A 15,625-nucleotide genomic window follows, 5' to 3' on the forward strand; every position below is an offset into this window, starting at 1 on the left:
CCACATTCAGATCCGCATGTATTTTGCAAATTTCTATGTCAACAATGCTCTGCATGGAGCTACTCTAGCTAATTGCTCCCACTTTCAATATGTATCCAGATTGAGACTTAGAGTCATCTGGATCAGTGTCAAAACTTGCATCGACGTAACCCTTTACGACGAACCTTTTGTCACCTCCGTAATCGAGAAACATATCCTTATTCCAGTAAGGATAATTTTGACCGCTGTCCATTGATCTACTCCTAGATCACTATTGTACTCCCTCTCTTAACACAGTGTATGGTATACAATAGATCTGGTACACAGCATGGCATACTTTATAGAACCTATGACTGAGGCATAGGGAATGACTTTCATTCTCTTTCTATCTTCTGCCGTGGTCGGGCTTTGAGTCTTACTCAACTTCACACCTTGTAACACAGGCAAGAAACTTTTTCTTTGACTGTTCCATTTTGAACTACTTCAAAATCTTGTCAAGGTATGTACTCATTGAAAAAACTTATCAAGCGTCTTGATCTATCTCTATAGATCTTGATACTCAATATGTAAGCAGCTTCACCGAGGTCTTTCTTTGAAAAACTCCTTTCAAACATTCCTTTATGCTTTGCAGAATAATTCTACATTATCTCCGATCAACAATATGTCTTTCACATATACTTTATCAGAAATGATGTAGTGCTCCCACTCACTTTCTTGTAAATACAGGCTTCACCGCAAGTCTGTATAAAACTATATGCTTTGATCAATTTATCAAAGCGTATATTCCAACTCCGAGATTCTTGCACCTGTCCATAGATGGATCGCTGGAGCTTGCATATTTAGTTAACACCTTTAGGATCGACAAAACCTTCTAGTTGCATCCTATACAACTCTTCTTTAGTAAATCCATTAAGGAATGCAGTTTTGTTTATCCATTTGCCAGATTTCATAAAATGCGGCAATTGCTAACATGATTCGGACAGACTTAAGCATAGATACGAGTGAGAAAATCTCATCGTAGTCAACACCTTGAATTTGTCAAAAACCTTTTGCGACAATTCTAGCTTTGTAGATAGTAACACTACTATCAGCGTCCATCTTCCTCTTGAAGATCCATTTATTTTCTATGGCTTCCCGATCATCGGGCAAATCCATCAAAGTCCATACTTTGTTCTCATACATGGATCATATCTCAGATTTCATGGCCTCAAACCATTTCGCGGAATCTGGGCTCATCATCGCTTCCTCATAGTTCGCAAGTTCGTCATGGTCTAGTAACATGACTTCCAGAACAGGATTACCGTACCACTTTGGTGTGGATCTCACTCTGGTTTACCTACGAGATTTGGTAGTAACTTGATCTGAAGTTACATGATCATCATCATTAGCTTCCTCACTAATAGGTGTAGTAGTCACAGGAACAGATTTCTGTGATGAACTACTTTCCAATAAGGGAGCAGGTATAGTTACCTCATCAAGTTCTACTTTCCTCCCACTCACTTCTTTCGAGAGAAACTCCTTCTCTAGAAAAACTCCGAATTTAGCAACAAAAGTTTTGCCTTCGGATTTGTGATAGAAGGTGTACCCAACAGTCTCCTTTGGGTATCCTATGAAGACATATTTCTCCGATTTGGGTTTGAGCTTATTAGGATGAAACTTTTTCATATAAGCATCACAACCCCAAACTTTAAGAAATGACAACTTTGGTTTCTTGCCAAACCACAGTTCAGATTGTGTCGTCTCAACGGACTTTAGATGGTGCCCTATTTAACGTGAATGCAGCTGTCTCTAATGCATAACCCCAAAACGATAGTGGTAGATCGGTAAGAGACATCATAGATCGCACCATATCTAATAAAGTATGGTTATGACATTCGGACACACCATTATGCTGTGGTGTTCCAGGTGGCATGAGTTTGTGAAACTATTCCACATTGTTTTAATTGAAGACCAAACTCATAACTCAAATATTTTACTTCTGCGATCATATCGTAGAAACTTTCATTTTTGTTACGATGATTCTCCACTTCACTCTGAAATTCTTTGAACTTTTCAAATGTTTCAGACCTTTGTTTCATCAAGTAGATATACTCATATCTGCTCAAATCATCTGTGAAGATCAGAAAATAATGATACCTATCGCGAGCCTCAATATTCATTGGACCACATACATCAGTATGTATGATTTCCAACAAATCTGTTGCTCGCTCCATTGTTTCGAAGAACAGAGTCTTAGTCATCTTGCCCATGAGGCATGGTTCGCAAGCATCAACTGATTCATAATCAAGTGATTCCAAAAGCCCATCAGCATGGAGTTTCTTCATGCGCTTTACACCAATATGACCTAAACGGCAGTGCTACAAATAAGTTGCACTATCATTATTAACTTTGCATCTTTTGGTTTCAATATTATGATTATGTGTATCACTACGATCGAGATCCAACGAACTATTTTCATTGGGTGTGTAACCATATAAGGTTTTATTCATGTAAACAGAACAACAATTTATTCTCTTACTTAAATGAATAACCGTATTACAATAAACATGATCAAATCATATTCATGCTCAACGTAAACACCAAATAACACTTATTTAGGTTCAACACTAATCCCAAATTTATAGGGAGTGTGCGATGATGATCATATCAATCTTGGAACCACTTCCAACACACATCGTCACTTCACCCTTAACTAGTCTCTGTTTATTCTGCAACTCCCGTTTCGAGTTACTAATCTTAGCAACTGAACTAGTATCAAATACTGAGGGGTTGCTATAAACATAGTAAAGTACACATCAATAACATGTATATCAAATATACTTATGTTCACTTTGCCATCCTTCTTATCTGCCAATCACTTGGGGTAGTTCCGCTTCCAGTGACCAATCCCTTTGCAGTAGAAGCACTTAGTCTCAGGCTTAGGATCAGACTTGGGCTTCTTCACTTGAGCAGCAACTTGCTTGCTGTTCTTTTTGAAGTTCCCCTTCTTCCCTCTGCCCTTTTCTTGAAACTAGTGGTCTTGTCTACCATCAACACTTGATGTTTTTCTCGGTTTCTACCTTCATCAATTTCCGCATTACGAAGAGCTTGGGAATCGTTTCCGTTATCCCTTGCATATCATAGTTCATCACGAAGTTCTACTAACTTGGTGATGGTGACTAGAGAATTCTGTCAATCACTATCTTATCTGGAAGATTAACTCCCACTTGATTCAAACGATTGTAGTACTCAGACAATCTGGGCACATGCTCACTAGTTGAGTGATTCTCCTCCATCTTTTAGCTATAGAACTTGTTGGAGACTTCATATTTCTCAACTCGGGTATTTGCTTGAAATATTAACTTCAACTCCTGGAACATCTCATATGGTCCATGACGTTCAAAACGTCTTTGAAGTCCCGATTCTAAGCCATTAAGCATGGTGCACTAAACTATCAAGTAGTCATCATATTGAGCTAGCCAAACGTTCATAACGTCTGCATCTGCTCCTGCAATAGGTCTGTCACCTAGCGGTGCATCAAGGACATAATTCTTCTGTGCAGCAATGAGGATAAACCTCAGATCACGGATCCAATCCGCATCATTGCTACTAACATCTTTCAACACAATTTTCTCTAGGAACATATCAAAATAAACACAGGGAAGCAACAACGCGAGCTATTGATCTACAACATAATTTGCAAAATACTACCAGGACTAAGTTCATGATAAATTTAAGTTCAATTAATCATATTACTTAAGAACTCCCACTTAGATAGACATCCCTCTAATCCTCTAAGTGATTACGTGATCCAAATCAACTAAACCATGTCCGATCATCACGTGAGATGGAGTAGTTTCATTGGTGAACATCGCTATGCTGATCATATCTACTATATGATTCACGCTCGTTCAGTCTTCGTGTTCCAAGGCCATATCTGTATGTGCTCGGCTCGTCAAGTATAACCTGAGTATTCTGCGTGTGCAACTGTTTTGCACCCGTTGTATTTGAACGTAGAGCCTATCACACCCGATCATCACGTGGTGTCTCAGCACGAAGAACTTTCGCAACGGTGCATACTCAGGGAGAACACTTCTTGATAATTAGTGAGAGATCATCTTATAATGCTACCGTCAATCAAAGCAAGATAAGATGCATAAAAGATAAACATCACATGCAATCAATATAAGTGATATGATATGGCCATCATCATCTTGTGCTTGTGATCTCCATCTCCGAAGCACCGTCGTGATCACCATCGTCACCGGCGCGACACCTTGATCTCCATCGTAGCATCGTTGTCGTCTCGCCAATCTTATGCTTCCACGACTATCGCTACCGCTTAGTGATAAAGTAAAGCATTACAGCGCGATTGCATTGCATACAATAAAGCGACAACCATATGGCTCCTGCCAGTTGCCGATAACTCGGTTACAAAACATGATCATCTCATACAATAAAATTTAGCATCATGTCTTGACCATATCACATCACAACATGCCCTGCAAAAACAAGTTAGACGTCCTCTACTTTGTTGTTGCAAGTTTTACGTGGCTGCTACGGGCTTAAGCAAGAACCAATCTTACCTACGCATCAAAACCACAACGATAGTTTGTCAAGTTGGTGTTGTTTTAACCTTCGCAAGGACCGGGCGTAGCCACACTCGGTTCAACTAAAGTTGGAGAAACTGTCACCCGCAAGCCACCTATGTGCAAAGCACGTCGGGAGAACCGGTCTCGCGTAAGCGTACGCGTAATGTCGGTCCGGGCCGCTTCGTCCAACAATACCGCCGAACCAAAGTATGACATGCTGGTAAGCAGTATGACTTATATCGCCCACAACTCACTTGTGTTCTACTCGTGCAAATAACATCAACACGTAAAACCTAGGCTCGGATGCCACTGTTGGAAACGTAGTAATTTCAAAAAAATTCCTACGCACACGCAAGATCATGGTGATGCATAGAACGTGTAACGCCCCGAGACTGATGTGCCAGGTGTCCTCCAGTTATTCGCGGTTGTTGCCTTGTCATTGCTTGCGTGTCATGCATTTGGGGAACGTAGTAATTTCAAAATTTTCCTACGCACACGCAAGATCATGGTGATGCATAGCAACGAGGGGAGAGTGTGATCTACGTACCCTTGTAGATCGACAACGGAAGCGTTTGGTTGATGTAGTCGTACGTCTTCACGGCCCGACCGATCAAGCACCGAAACTACGGCACCTCCGAGTTTTAGCACACGTTCAGCTCGATGACGATCCCCGGACTCCGATCCAGCAAAAGTGTCGGGGAAGAGTTCCGTCAGCACGACGGCGTGGTGACGATCTTGATGTACTACTGCTGCAGGGCTTCGCCTAAGCACCGCTACAATATTATCGAGGACTATGGTGGCAGGGGGCGCCGCACACGGCTAAGAATAAGATCACGTGGATCAACTTGTGTGTCTATGGGGTGCCCCCTGCCCTCGTATATAAAGGAGTGGAGGAGGGGAGGGCCGGCCCTCTCTATGGCGCGCCTAGGGGAGTCCTACTCCCTCTGGGAGTAGGATTCCCCCCCCCCCAATCCTAGTTGGAATAGGATTCGCGGAGGGGGGAAAAGAGAGAGGGAGGCCGGCCCCCTCTCCTTGTCCTATTCGGACCAAGGGAGGGGAGGGGCGCGCGGCCCATCTTGGGCTGCCCCTTCTCTTTTCCACTAAGGCCCACTAAGGCCCATATAGCTCTCGGGGGGTTCCGGTAACCTCCGGGTACTCCGGTAAAATCCCGATTTCACCCGGAACACTTCCGATATCCAAACATAGGCTTCCAATATATCAATCTTTATGTCTCGATCATTTAGAGACTCCTCGTCATGTCCGTGATCACATCCGGGACTCCGAACAAACTTCGGTACATCAAAATGCATAAACTCATAATATAACTGTCATCGAAACCTTAAGCGTGCGGACCCTACGGGTTTGAGAACAATGTAGACATGACCGAGACACGTCTCTGGTCAATAACCAATAGCGGGACCTGGATGCCCATATTGGCTCCTACATATTCTACGAAGATCTTTATCGGTCAGACCGCATCACAACATACATTGTTCCCTTTGTCATCGGTATGTTACTTGCCCAAGATTCGATCGTGGGTATCTCAATAACTAGTTCAATCTCGTTACCGGCAAGTCTCTTTACTCGTTCCGTAATACATCATCTCACAACTGACTCATTAGTTGCAAGGCTTATGTGATGTGCATTACCGAGAGGGCCCAGAGATACCTCTCCAACAATCGGAGTGACAAATCGTAATCTCGAAATACGCCAACCCAACATGTACCTTTGGAGATACCTGTAGAGCACCTTTATAATCACCCAGTTACGTTGTGACGTTTGGTAGCACACAAAGTGTTCCTCCGGTAAACGGGAGTTGCATAATCTCATAGTCATAGGAACATGTATAAGTCATGAAGAAAGCAATAGCAACATACTAAACGATTGGGTGCTAAGCTAATGGAATGGGTCATGTCAATCAGATCATTCACCTAATGATGTGATCCCGTTAATCAAATAACAACTCTTTGTCCATGGTTAGGAACATACTAAACGATTGGGTGCTAAGCTTACAGTTTTTCAATTTTGTTCCTTTTTTTATAAATATTTGCATTTTGAAAAAGTTGTTCAGAGTTTCAAAAATTGTTCTCGTTTTCTATTTATCCCTTTTTTACAAAAAAAAAGATTCCCAAAAAAGTTCAAGTCCTTAAAAGTTTGTGAGCTAATTTTGGAAATGTTCGTTTTTGTACATATATTTACTTTTATGAAAAAAAGGAAACCACATTCAAATTTGAAAAAAAGAGAGGTTACACCGTTGCATAGAGGAAAAGAGAGTTAGTGTTGACAGTGGCGAAGTTGTTGGTGTAGATCGCCGCCATGGTGATTGCACTGGCGGCATTCCGGCGCCACTGGGAGAGGGGGGGAGAGAGCCCCCCCTCATTCTTCTGTTTGCTTGGCCTCCTCTTAGATGGGAGTAGAGTTTCACCTCAGGTCCATGACTGCCATGGCTCCCGGTAGGCAGGAGCCCCTCCAAGATTGGATCTCTCTCTGTGTTTCTTTTCTGTTTCACAACCCTCATTCTGGCTGAAAACCGTTTCTTATATTCCCGAAAATCTGTAACTCCAATTGGGATGAAATTTTGAGGTGATTTTTATCCCTAAATTATCTGAAGGGCTCCAACCGACCTATGAGGTGCCCACAAGGAAAGGGGCGCGGCCAGGGGTAGGTCGCGCCCTGTTGCGTTGTGGAGCCCTCGAGCGCCATCTTGCGTTGATTCTTCCTCCCAAAAATCACATATGTTCCAAAATAAATCTCCATAAAATTTTATCGCGTTTGGACTTCGTTTGGTATGGTTTTTTGCGAAACAAAAACATGCAAAAAATAGAAACTGGCATTGGGCACTAGATTAATAAGGTAGCCCATAAAAATAATATAAAAATGCATCAAATCCATATAAAACTATCGTAAACATGACATGAATACTTTGTAAATTATGAATACGTTAGAGACGTATCACTGCCATACACCTAAAGGCAAGTGCAATAAGTGACTGAAGTTGCGTCCGGTGGATTGGGATACCTGCGGCATGGAGTACACACTATAGCTATAGTTCCCAGTTCCCACTGTAAAATATAGATGTGAATGATGTTTAGCAGTGCTATTACTTCTGAGTCAAACCGGAACTAAAGCTTTATATTTTATTGTTTACATAGATCACACAAATCTGCATTTTTGTATTAAACAAGAAGCCACAAGCTTGTCATATATATCATATTCGTACCAGTCAAAATATGTTCCCTGATATAATAACAATTCAGTCAAATTATTGTGTCTCCAAAATAGAATATATATTGTATGATGTGCTGATTAATAATATAGTACGGCGGCCACCATGAAATGGACCCAGATGCATGTGAATACTTTGGAAGATAATCAAGTAGCTGCTTCTACACTCTTCTGTAATGCATAAACTAGTAGCACACGTTATCAACTAGTACTAATTAATAGTAGTACACATATAATAATATATTTAAATGTCATTTACTTGTATAACTTTGTATCCAAGTATGATTTTTTTTCTCAAAAGAAAAGGGTACAAGACTGCTCTTTGCTTGAACAACTTTAATTTTACAGAGGCCAATTTGGTGAGTTTCTTTGTGACATATGAACTTTGCACAAATCATATATTCAAACTGTAGTACCTCACAAAAAAAACCGGAGTTTGACCTGAAATCCCATGGTCGTACAGGAAAAACTCCCTCTAAGAATCCAGCTCAGAGTTGACTTGGAGTTGACCATATTGTACCGGTGACATGTTTCTAGGTAAAGCGCATAGTATAGCATATTAGTGGGTAAGATTCAACTAAATTTCTCTCCTTGTTCATACCATATGGTACTATTTAATTAGGTTAGAACAGTTGAAAGTTTGTGTGTGGGTTGAAGCATGTTCTTCGTAGGATAATCTAGTGCCACGCCACTTGCGCTAAAGCTGGTTTGGCATGCACTGATCTTTCCTTGGCCAAAGTTCATTTTGTATATTATTAATTCCAAGGTGTTATCATCGATCTAGGCTAGAATAATAACACCCATCATCATATCCAACTGCCTCGATGATTCATCTCTCTAGTTAAAACCAAGTACTAATTGACTTAATCAATTAATTAGCTAGTCGATAACATTGATCAGATTAATCTGGATAGGTAAAATGGAACAGATCCATCTTGCAGCGGCAAAGATATTTTTAATGTATTTTCAATAGTCTATATCTAATATTTTTCATATTGAACTATATAGGTTGTTCAGTGGTGGGCGAGAGGCCCTTTTCCACTAAGTACTCAATTAAAAATCCATGGAATTTTTAGATTGAAAAATAAAGCTATACTTTTGCTTTCCATCCACCATCTATACGTTTATTAATTATAATGTTCTCATCGAGACGGGGGTTATAAAATTGTCCATGAAAAAGAAATAACCATATAAAAATGCTCTTTTACAAAAGACACCTGAAAGTTTCTACAAGTTCAGATCATACATGCCGTTTGGTTTTCATTGGGACTGAACGGCACACCAAGTGGCAACCCAAATTGTTCTTATCCATAGGCTACCGTTTGAGTTAGATTAAAATATACATGAAATATTCTGAACCTAACTATGGCCTGCACCTATCACATGCCCAACCCTATTGTGCTTTGTACAAGTTCTATAAATTTGACAATCATTTTTTTAATATTGTTTCCATTGGTGAACAAAAGGTAGATGGATTGTGTAGCTAAAGAAAATATGCAAGAGACCCGGCCAGCCGTTTGCAAAATTCAAACCAGCCAAGTGAGATGGTTAGGAACTTAGGTCCCTGATGAATGCTGGATTTTTGAATTTCCGCAGAAATTGAGTTGGCTTCATGAATCTTTATCGTCACTAAACATATATGGAACCACAAGCCACTGATTACCTTGAATTCTCGAGTAACTATCATACATTAGCATTTCTGATAAAGTTATTCCTCTGCACACAATCACCTTTATACCTGATTTAGATTATTTTTTATTCCATGCATTTTTTAATGTAAATACCCCATTGTCAAGCATAATACCAATCCTTTTTACCTAACAACCCATTTACAAAATATTTAGGGAAATCACAGGGAGATGGTTTGCATATTTTTCATCAAAGTGCTTTTGTGGTACTACATATTAAAATAGCCGGCATTTTTAGAAAAATATCAGTAAGTAAGCATAGTTATGAATTTTAATAAATTTGTCCTATATATAGTAACTGATTTTTTTTACTTTTAGACATATATGTATTTGTGAAAACAATGACAGTTTCAATACAAACCACATATACGACCTAGTTAGAAACATAATAGTAACCTTTCACTTGCAAAGCATGGTTCACTAACCAAATTTTAACACTAAAAGTAATTTCTTTGGAATTTTAAAGTACATTTTCTTATTTACATATTTTTTTTTCTCTTGAATACTGATGTGGAAGAAGAAAATGATAAGATACATCGTTTTGTGCACTTGCCCTCGTTAAATTCTCCAAACCAAAAATATATAGATATAGCACCATCCTAACTTGTGCTTTTATATCAATATATAGATTACTTAGCAAAATACATTTAATTTATATAACGTCAAATGGAGAAAAGTTATCAAAACCAAGTATGTATAATTTTCTAAAATAGATTCTTTTTGCGAGGTAATTTTCTAAAATAGATTGATGGTGTGTAAAATCCAAAGCAGAATAGAGATACATTTGTGTGAGCAGACAGATGACAATTAAAATGCCCCATGCAAAAAAAAGGGGGACAATTAAAGTGGGCAGCATTCAAAAACTCTCCCTCACCTGTCTCCAATTTCTCACAATTGAGATGACCAAATCACAAAAAAAGCACCAGAAAACATAAACATTAAACAAGTCGCCAGTCACACCGCATATTTCGAAATTAGCACCACCAAGATTAAAAAATCAACCCCCTGGACTAAAACAAAACAAAAGAAAACAATTAAATAATGAACCCCCCACCACCATCATTTTCCCCTCCCTATTAATTAACCGGTTCACCAACCCAAAAAAATACAGAAAGAATCATACAATATTTTTAAAATATTCCACCCCATTTGCAATAAATGTTTCCTTTGTTTAGATTATCAGTTTTAATTTTGTATTTATTAAAAAAAACCAATTCCATCTCTTTTATTTCCTCTCTGCATTTCTTTCTGTGCCATCTCTTCCTGCCTCTGTTCGTTTCCTCCTTCCTTCTCTCGCTCCCCTGTCTCTCTCCTGCTCTTGAGTTCCTCGCCGGCCGGCCGGCTCGCCGGAGAACTACGCCGGTTGGTTGTTCCCGTCGGAGTTCGGGTTCTGGGCTAGAACTCAGGTTTGGACGTCGGGGTTGGGGCTTTTGGTTCGAGTTTGCTTCTCCTCCCGCCGCTGCTTTGATCGTGGTGCTCGTGTGGAGAAGCGGAGACTGGTCTCCGTCTGATGGTCGAGGCGTCCCGGCGGGGAGGAAAGTAGGGCTTGGCATGGAGACGGCGATGGAGACCTCGCCGCCGGCGGCAGAGACCAAGAAGGAGCCGACGCCGCCTGCGGCCACGCAGCCTGCGGCAGAGACCAAGAAGGGGCCGACGCCGCCTGCGGTCGCGCAGCCTGTGCCAGAGACCAAGAAGGAGCCGACGCCGCCGGCTCCTGCTCCTTCTGCTCCTCCTCCCGCGCCGGCGGCGGCGGTGGTGGTGGCAGCGAGAGGGGACGGGAAGCGGAAGAGGGGGCGGCCGAGGAAGTACGGACCGGACGGGGGCCTGCTGCGGCCTCTGAACGCGACGCCGATCTCGGCGTCGGTGCCGGACGACTCCGGCGGGGGGCACTACACGCCCGCGTCCGCCGTGGGGGCCGCCATGAAGCGGGGCAGGGGGCGGCCCGTGGGGTTCATCAGCCGCGCGGCGCCCGTGGTGGCGATGCCGATGCCGGTGCCGGTGACGGCCGCCACGCCGACCCCCGCGGTGGTCGTCTCCACGCCGCCGCCCCCCGCGCCCATGTCCTCATCCGCCGCCGCCGCCGCCGCCCCGACGCAGCAGCTCGTGCCGCCCCTAGGTACCGGAACCCCTCCCACTTCCTCAGTTATCCATCATCATCATACAGAGTTGTGAGTCGTACTACTCCTCGCGAATTTCCGAGAAAATCTCGGTAATTTCGTGCGATCTTCGTCCGTCTCAAATCGGAATCCAAGGCCGCAGCATTTTATTATGATTGATTGATTATTTTAGTTCAGATTAGATGGGCATATCCGGGGCTTGGGTGGGTGGTGGCTGAGAGAGACAGCCAGGACCAGGAGGAAGAGACCGAGGGACAGGGACCATCTGGTCTTAGTCTTAGGTAGGTCTAGGTGAACCTGAAGACCCAAGCACCTTTCAGATGCTCTGTTTGCCCCTAAGAGTGACGGCGAACCAAACACGCGCCTAACTTGGCCGAATCTTGCCAAACAAAATCGCGCGAAATCACGGCCAAGTAGGCCCTCGAGACTGACTGACTGACTTGCTGAACCAGTTATGCAACACTTGTGAGCTGATTGGTATGCAAGTTGTTAAGCCTGGTGTATGCATCTCCCTTCAAAAGTTCCAGGTGTGCCTGTCCAGGACTCTGTTTTCAGTGGTGCAGAACTTGAGGTGTGGAGCATTTGTGTGCCACTGTCTGGAGTTGTATGCTGACCTGCTTGGTGTGTTAAAAGGAAGAGGTGCCCTTTGATTTGGGACCTGTAAATTTGTTTACGTGTAGTTGTAGAAATAACTCGTATGACTAGTTACTATATCGATCGGACTACTTGGTTTGCAGATGCGTAGGTGTTGTCTGAATATAATTTTTGGTCATGGTTTTTGCTGCAAAGGCCATGGTTTGAATGGCATATAAGGTGCCTCTTCCAAGCATCTTGTATCAGGGAAAACTATATGTGAAGTTGCTTCGGGTGCATTTCTGAAAGTGACCCCCAGTATTTTTTCCCCCTATGAGAGTTAGTGTCGGAAAACAACGCTAGTCTGGGTGCATTGATCGAATAAATTGTGCTTCATCGCAAAACAAAAAAAAAACGAGTTGATGCTTCTATGGTGAGTGTTATAGCTGATATGGCTGTTGATTGTTCGTAGTAACTATACATTATACAAGGACATAACGTCTGATCAAAATTTGTTGAAGACATTGTTATTTCCACCTCATGCCTATAAACATCAATACTTGTTGAATATTCAAAATGCACAATCTCCTGAAGATTATCTACCTCAATCCTCAAAGGCTCTGTATTCATGAACAGGCGATGTGGTAGGATGTGCTTCCGGTGCGAATTTTACACCTCATATCTTGAATGTTGCTACCGGTGAGGTATGATACCATGAAACCCCTTTACCTAGCTCTATCTGAATTTCATATGCAATTTTTCATGCCATGACTAGTTACCGTCTTTGTTTTGTTGTATCAGGATATTAATATGAAGGTCATATCTTTCTCCCAACAAGGCCCAAGGGCGATTTGCATTCTGTCCGCCAATGGTGTGATTTCGAATGTTACGTTGCGTCAGCATGATTCTTTAGGTGGTACAGTGACTTACGAGGTTTGTTCGCTTTTCTCTGCAAACCAGTGATATTCCTGTATTCGGTTCCTTTTTGCTGTGTCCATGTTTCAGTTATGAGTTGATGAATCCAGTGGATTGAATTTGGTTGTTACTTATTGTATCATCTCTTTTCACCAACTATACTTTTACATTACCTAAAATAAATCTAGCCTTTCAAAATCCCAACATTGTGAGTACTAGTTCTGACTGTAGTAGCCCTGGTAGAAAGTTGGCTAATTTTCAGAATTGTCCCAAAAATGTAAGGTCATGCTGAGCAGAACTGTGCAGTCACCTTGAGACCAGGTGGAAACCAAGGGGATGGAAAATGAGACGCAAAAGAAGCTGCAGTCAAAACCAAAACCACACCAAATCGAATCTGTGTGCTGCCATGCCACCATGGTTGGCCCTGAGTATTTGCGCTAAGTCATGACCAGGAATTTTCTATAATCCAAAACTACTTTTATCATCTCCATGATGAATTTGTAGATGCAAGGAAATTTAGTGGAAACTAGTAGCAGGTCACTCCGAAGAAGTTACATGGAATTTATGTGCACACGTAGTGGAAAATACACGAACCTTGGTGACCTCCAAATTTCCAGCAACTGATGTGTGCATATCACTAGGTCAATTTGATAAACATCTAGCCCCTGAAAGTTCCAACCCCTGACGCACATCACTAGTTCCAACAACGATGGCGGCATTTGCACACTGTGAGTGCCAATTCTGATACTGCAGTACCCTGGCGTAAATTTGTCTAGTTCTGAGAACTTTCTCGGAATTGTTCAGCCACTCTACAACAGGTGAAAATAAGAAGGAAACAGAAGGGAGTAGCAACTGAAACCACACGAAGGCGAAATGAGTGTGCTGCCGCCATTATTTGACTTGAGAGTACATTAGGCCAAGTCACTGTCAGGAAGTTTCCATGATCCAGAACTAACTTTGTCATCTCCAAGTTGAACTGCAAATACAACAAAATTTGGTGGAAAGTGGAAACTGAAAGCAGGTCACTCTGAAGAAGTTGCATGGAATTTATGTGCATATTGTCCATACGCATCTCAGTCGTACATGGTCAGTACTGTACTTGTAAGTGGTGGGTAAATATAAGAACGGTGGTGACCTCCCAATCATACCAACTTTTCTGCCTATACTACCTGGACAACTTATCTGCCTTTACTCTATACAAACTTGTGAAAAATCTCTGCAATACCAATCACTTAATCTTATCCTAATTGCGTGTTTTGCCTAGAAATACTAACCTCATACTAATTAACTGCGTAAATAATTGCAAAAACTTACGTTTCAATCTGCGCCACCTTTTCACCATCATCCATGTTTGATGTTTCGGTGTTTTGATCATCAGATATGCATATTAATAACAGCCATGAACATTTTTGTACCAAAGAACTGATCAGTTTATATTCCCACTATGTATGGTTGATTCAGGGCCGGTTTGAGCTGCTTTCCCTGTCCGGATCTTTCACGCCGACCGAGAAGGGCGGATCCAGAGACCGCTGCGGCGGGATGAGCGTCTCTCTAGCGGCCGCCGATGGCCGCGTCATCGGAGGCGGCGTGGCTGGCCTCCTTGTTGCCGCAAGCCCGGTTCAGGTGATCGACCAGCCATTGTTACTTGAGCTAGTTACATTGATGAATGTGCTAAATCGAATGAGATGTTGGTAGCACAGTTTCTCTGAACTCTATCTCAGTGTCTGATACGGTTTGCTGTCAGGTTGTGGTGGGAAGCTTCCTTCCGAGCTACCAGATGGAGCAGAACGGCAAGAAGCCGGTGATCGAGATGAAGACGGTGGCGGCGCAGCCGGCCATGGGGTTCACCATCTCCAGCGGCGGCGACATGGAGGACTCGTACAGCGGAAGCCAGGCACGGGCCGGCAAGGGTGCGTCAGCGTTCAGGGTGGAGAACTGGACCGCCCAGCCGGTGGCATCGGCGCCGCCCGCAGCCGAGGCGAGGAGGACGCCGTCGTCGGAGGCGGCCAAGGTCCCCGTCTCCGGAGGGTGAAGAGGAGGAGAGCTCGCCAGCCAGCCAGCCCTGCTCAGAAGCTCTCAGGGCTCTGCAAACGTGCGGAGAAATTCGGAGGAATTCAAATAGTTGGAAATTTATACACCATGTGAACTGAACTGAACTGATCGATGCCGCCAATAGTTAAAAATTTACATGTATCAAAATACTTACACCTTGCAATTAATTAGTATTCCTTGTGGATCCATTTTGTTTGTTCCTATGGTTAAATATATGGTACTCACTTCAAAAATCCGAAGCTACTGATCAACTTCTTCGTTTCTTCTCCCACGACCTACGTCGTCGTTTACTTCTGCCGGCTTTACTGGTTCAGGCAGGCTGGTGACCTTCAGTTGTGTTTTACCCTTTTTGAACTTTAGTGATGGGGTCATTTCCCGGTAATAGCGTCTGAAAAGGCAGAGGAAGTCGTTGAACCTTCAACACTTTCGGTGTGACCTGGACTGACTCCACGATGGTTAAATTGACTCTAGGGTAGATTTGTCTTTTGATATGACCATACACGAC

The 15,625-nt window shown here is 42.6% G+C and overlaps 1 protein-coding gene across 1 annotated transcript; it reads left to right on the forward strand.

The window, feature by feature from the left end:
* Positions 1 to 10,673: 10,673 nt before the first annotated feature.
* Positions 10,674 to 15,308, forward strand: LOC125515908 (AT-hook motif nuclear-localized protein 2-like). Its single transcript, XM_048681394.1, has 5 exons — positions 10,674 to 11,579; positions 12,790 to 12,857; positions 12,955 to 13,086; positions 14,530 to 14,691; positions 14,813 to 15,308. Exons 1-5 carry the CDS (start codon positions 11,015 to 11,017, stop codon positions 15,098 to 15,100), a joined length of 1,215 nt encoding a protein of 404 aa, XP_048537351.1. The 5' UTR covers positions 10,674 to 11,014; the 3' UTR covers positions 15,101 to 15,308.
* The last annotated feature ends 317 nt before the right edge of the window (positions 15,309 to 15,625 follow it).

Source organism: Triticum urartu, chromosome 6, assembly GCF_003073215.2.
Source record: "Triticum urartu cultivar G1812 chromosome 6, Tu2.1, whole genome shotgun sequence".
NCBI classification, from domain to species: Eukaryota; Viridiplantae; Streptophyta; class Magnoliopsida; order Poales; family Poaceae; genus Triticum; species Triticum urartu.

Excerpts from the sequence above, each read along its gene's own strand:
- LOC125515908 (XM_048681394.1), top strand. The coding sequence starts at position 11,015 with ATGGAGACGGCGATGGAGACCTCGCCGCCGGCGGCAGAGACCAAGAAG. Across the intron at positions 13,087-14,529 it reads GTGGTACAGTGACTTACGAG|GGCCGGTTTGAGCTGCTTTC; the intron begins GTTTGTTCGCTT and ends TGGTTGATTCAG. Across the intron at positions 14,692-14,812 it reads TTGCCGCAAGCCCGGTTCAG|GTTGTGGTGGGAAGCTTCCT; the intron begins GTGATCGACCAG and ends GTTTGCTGTCAG.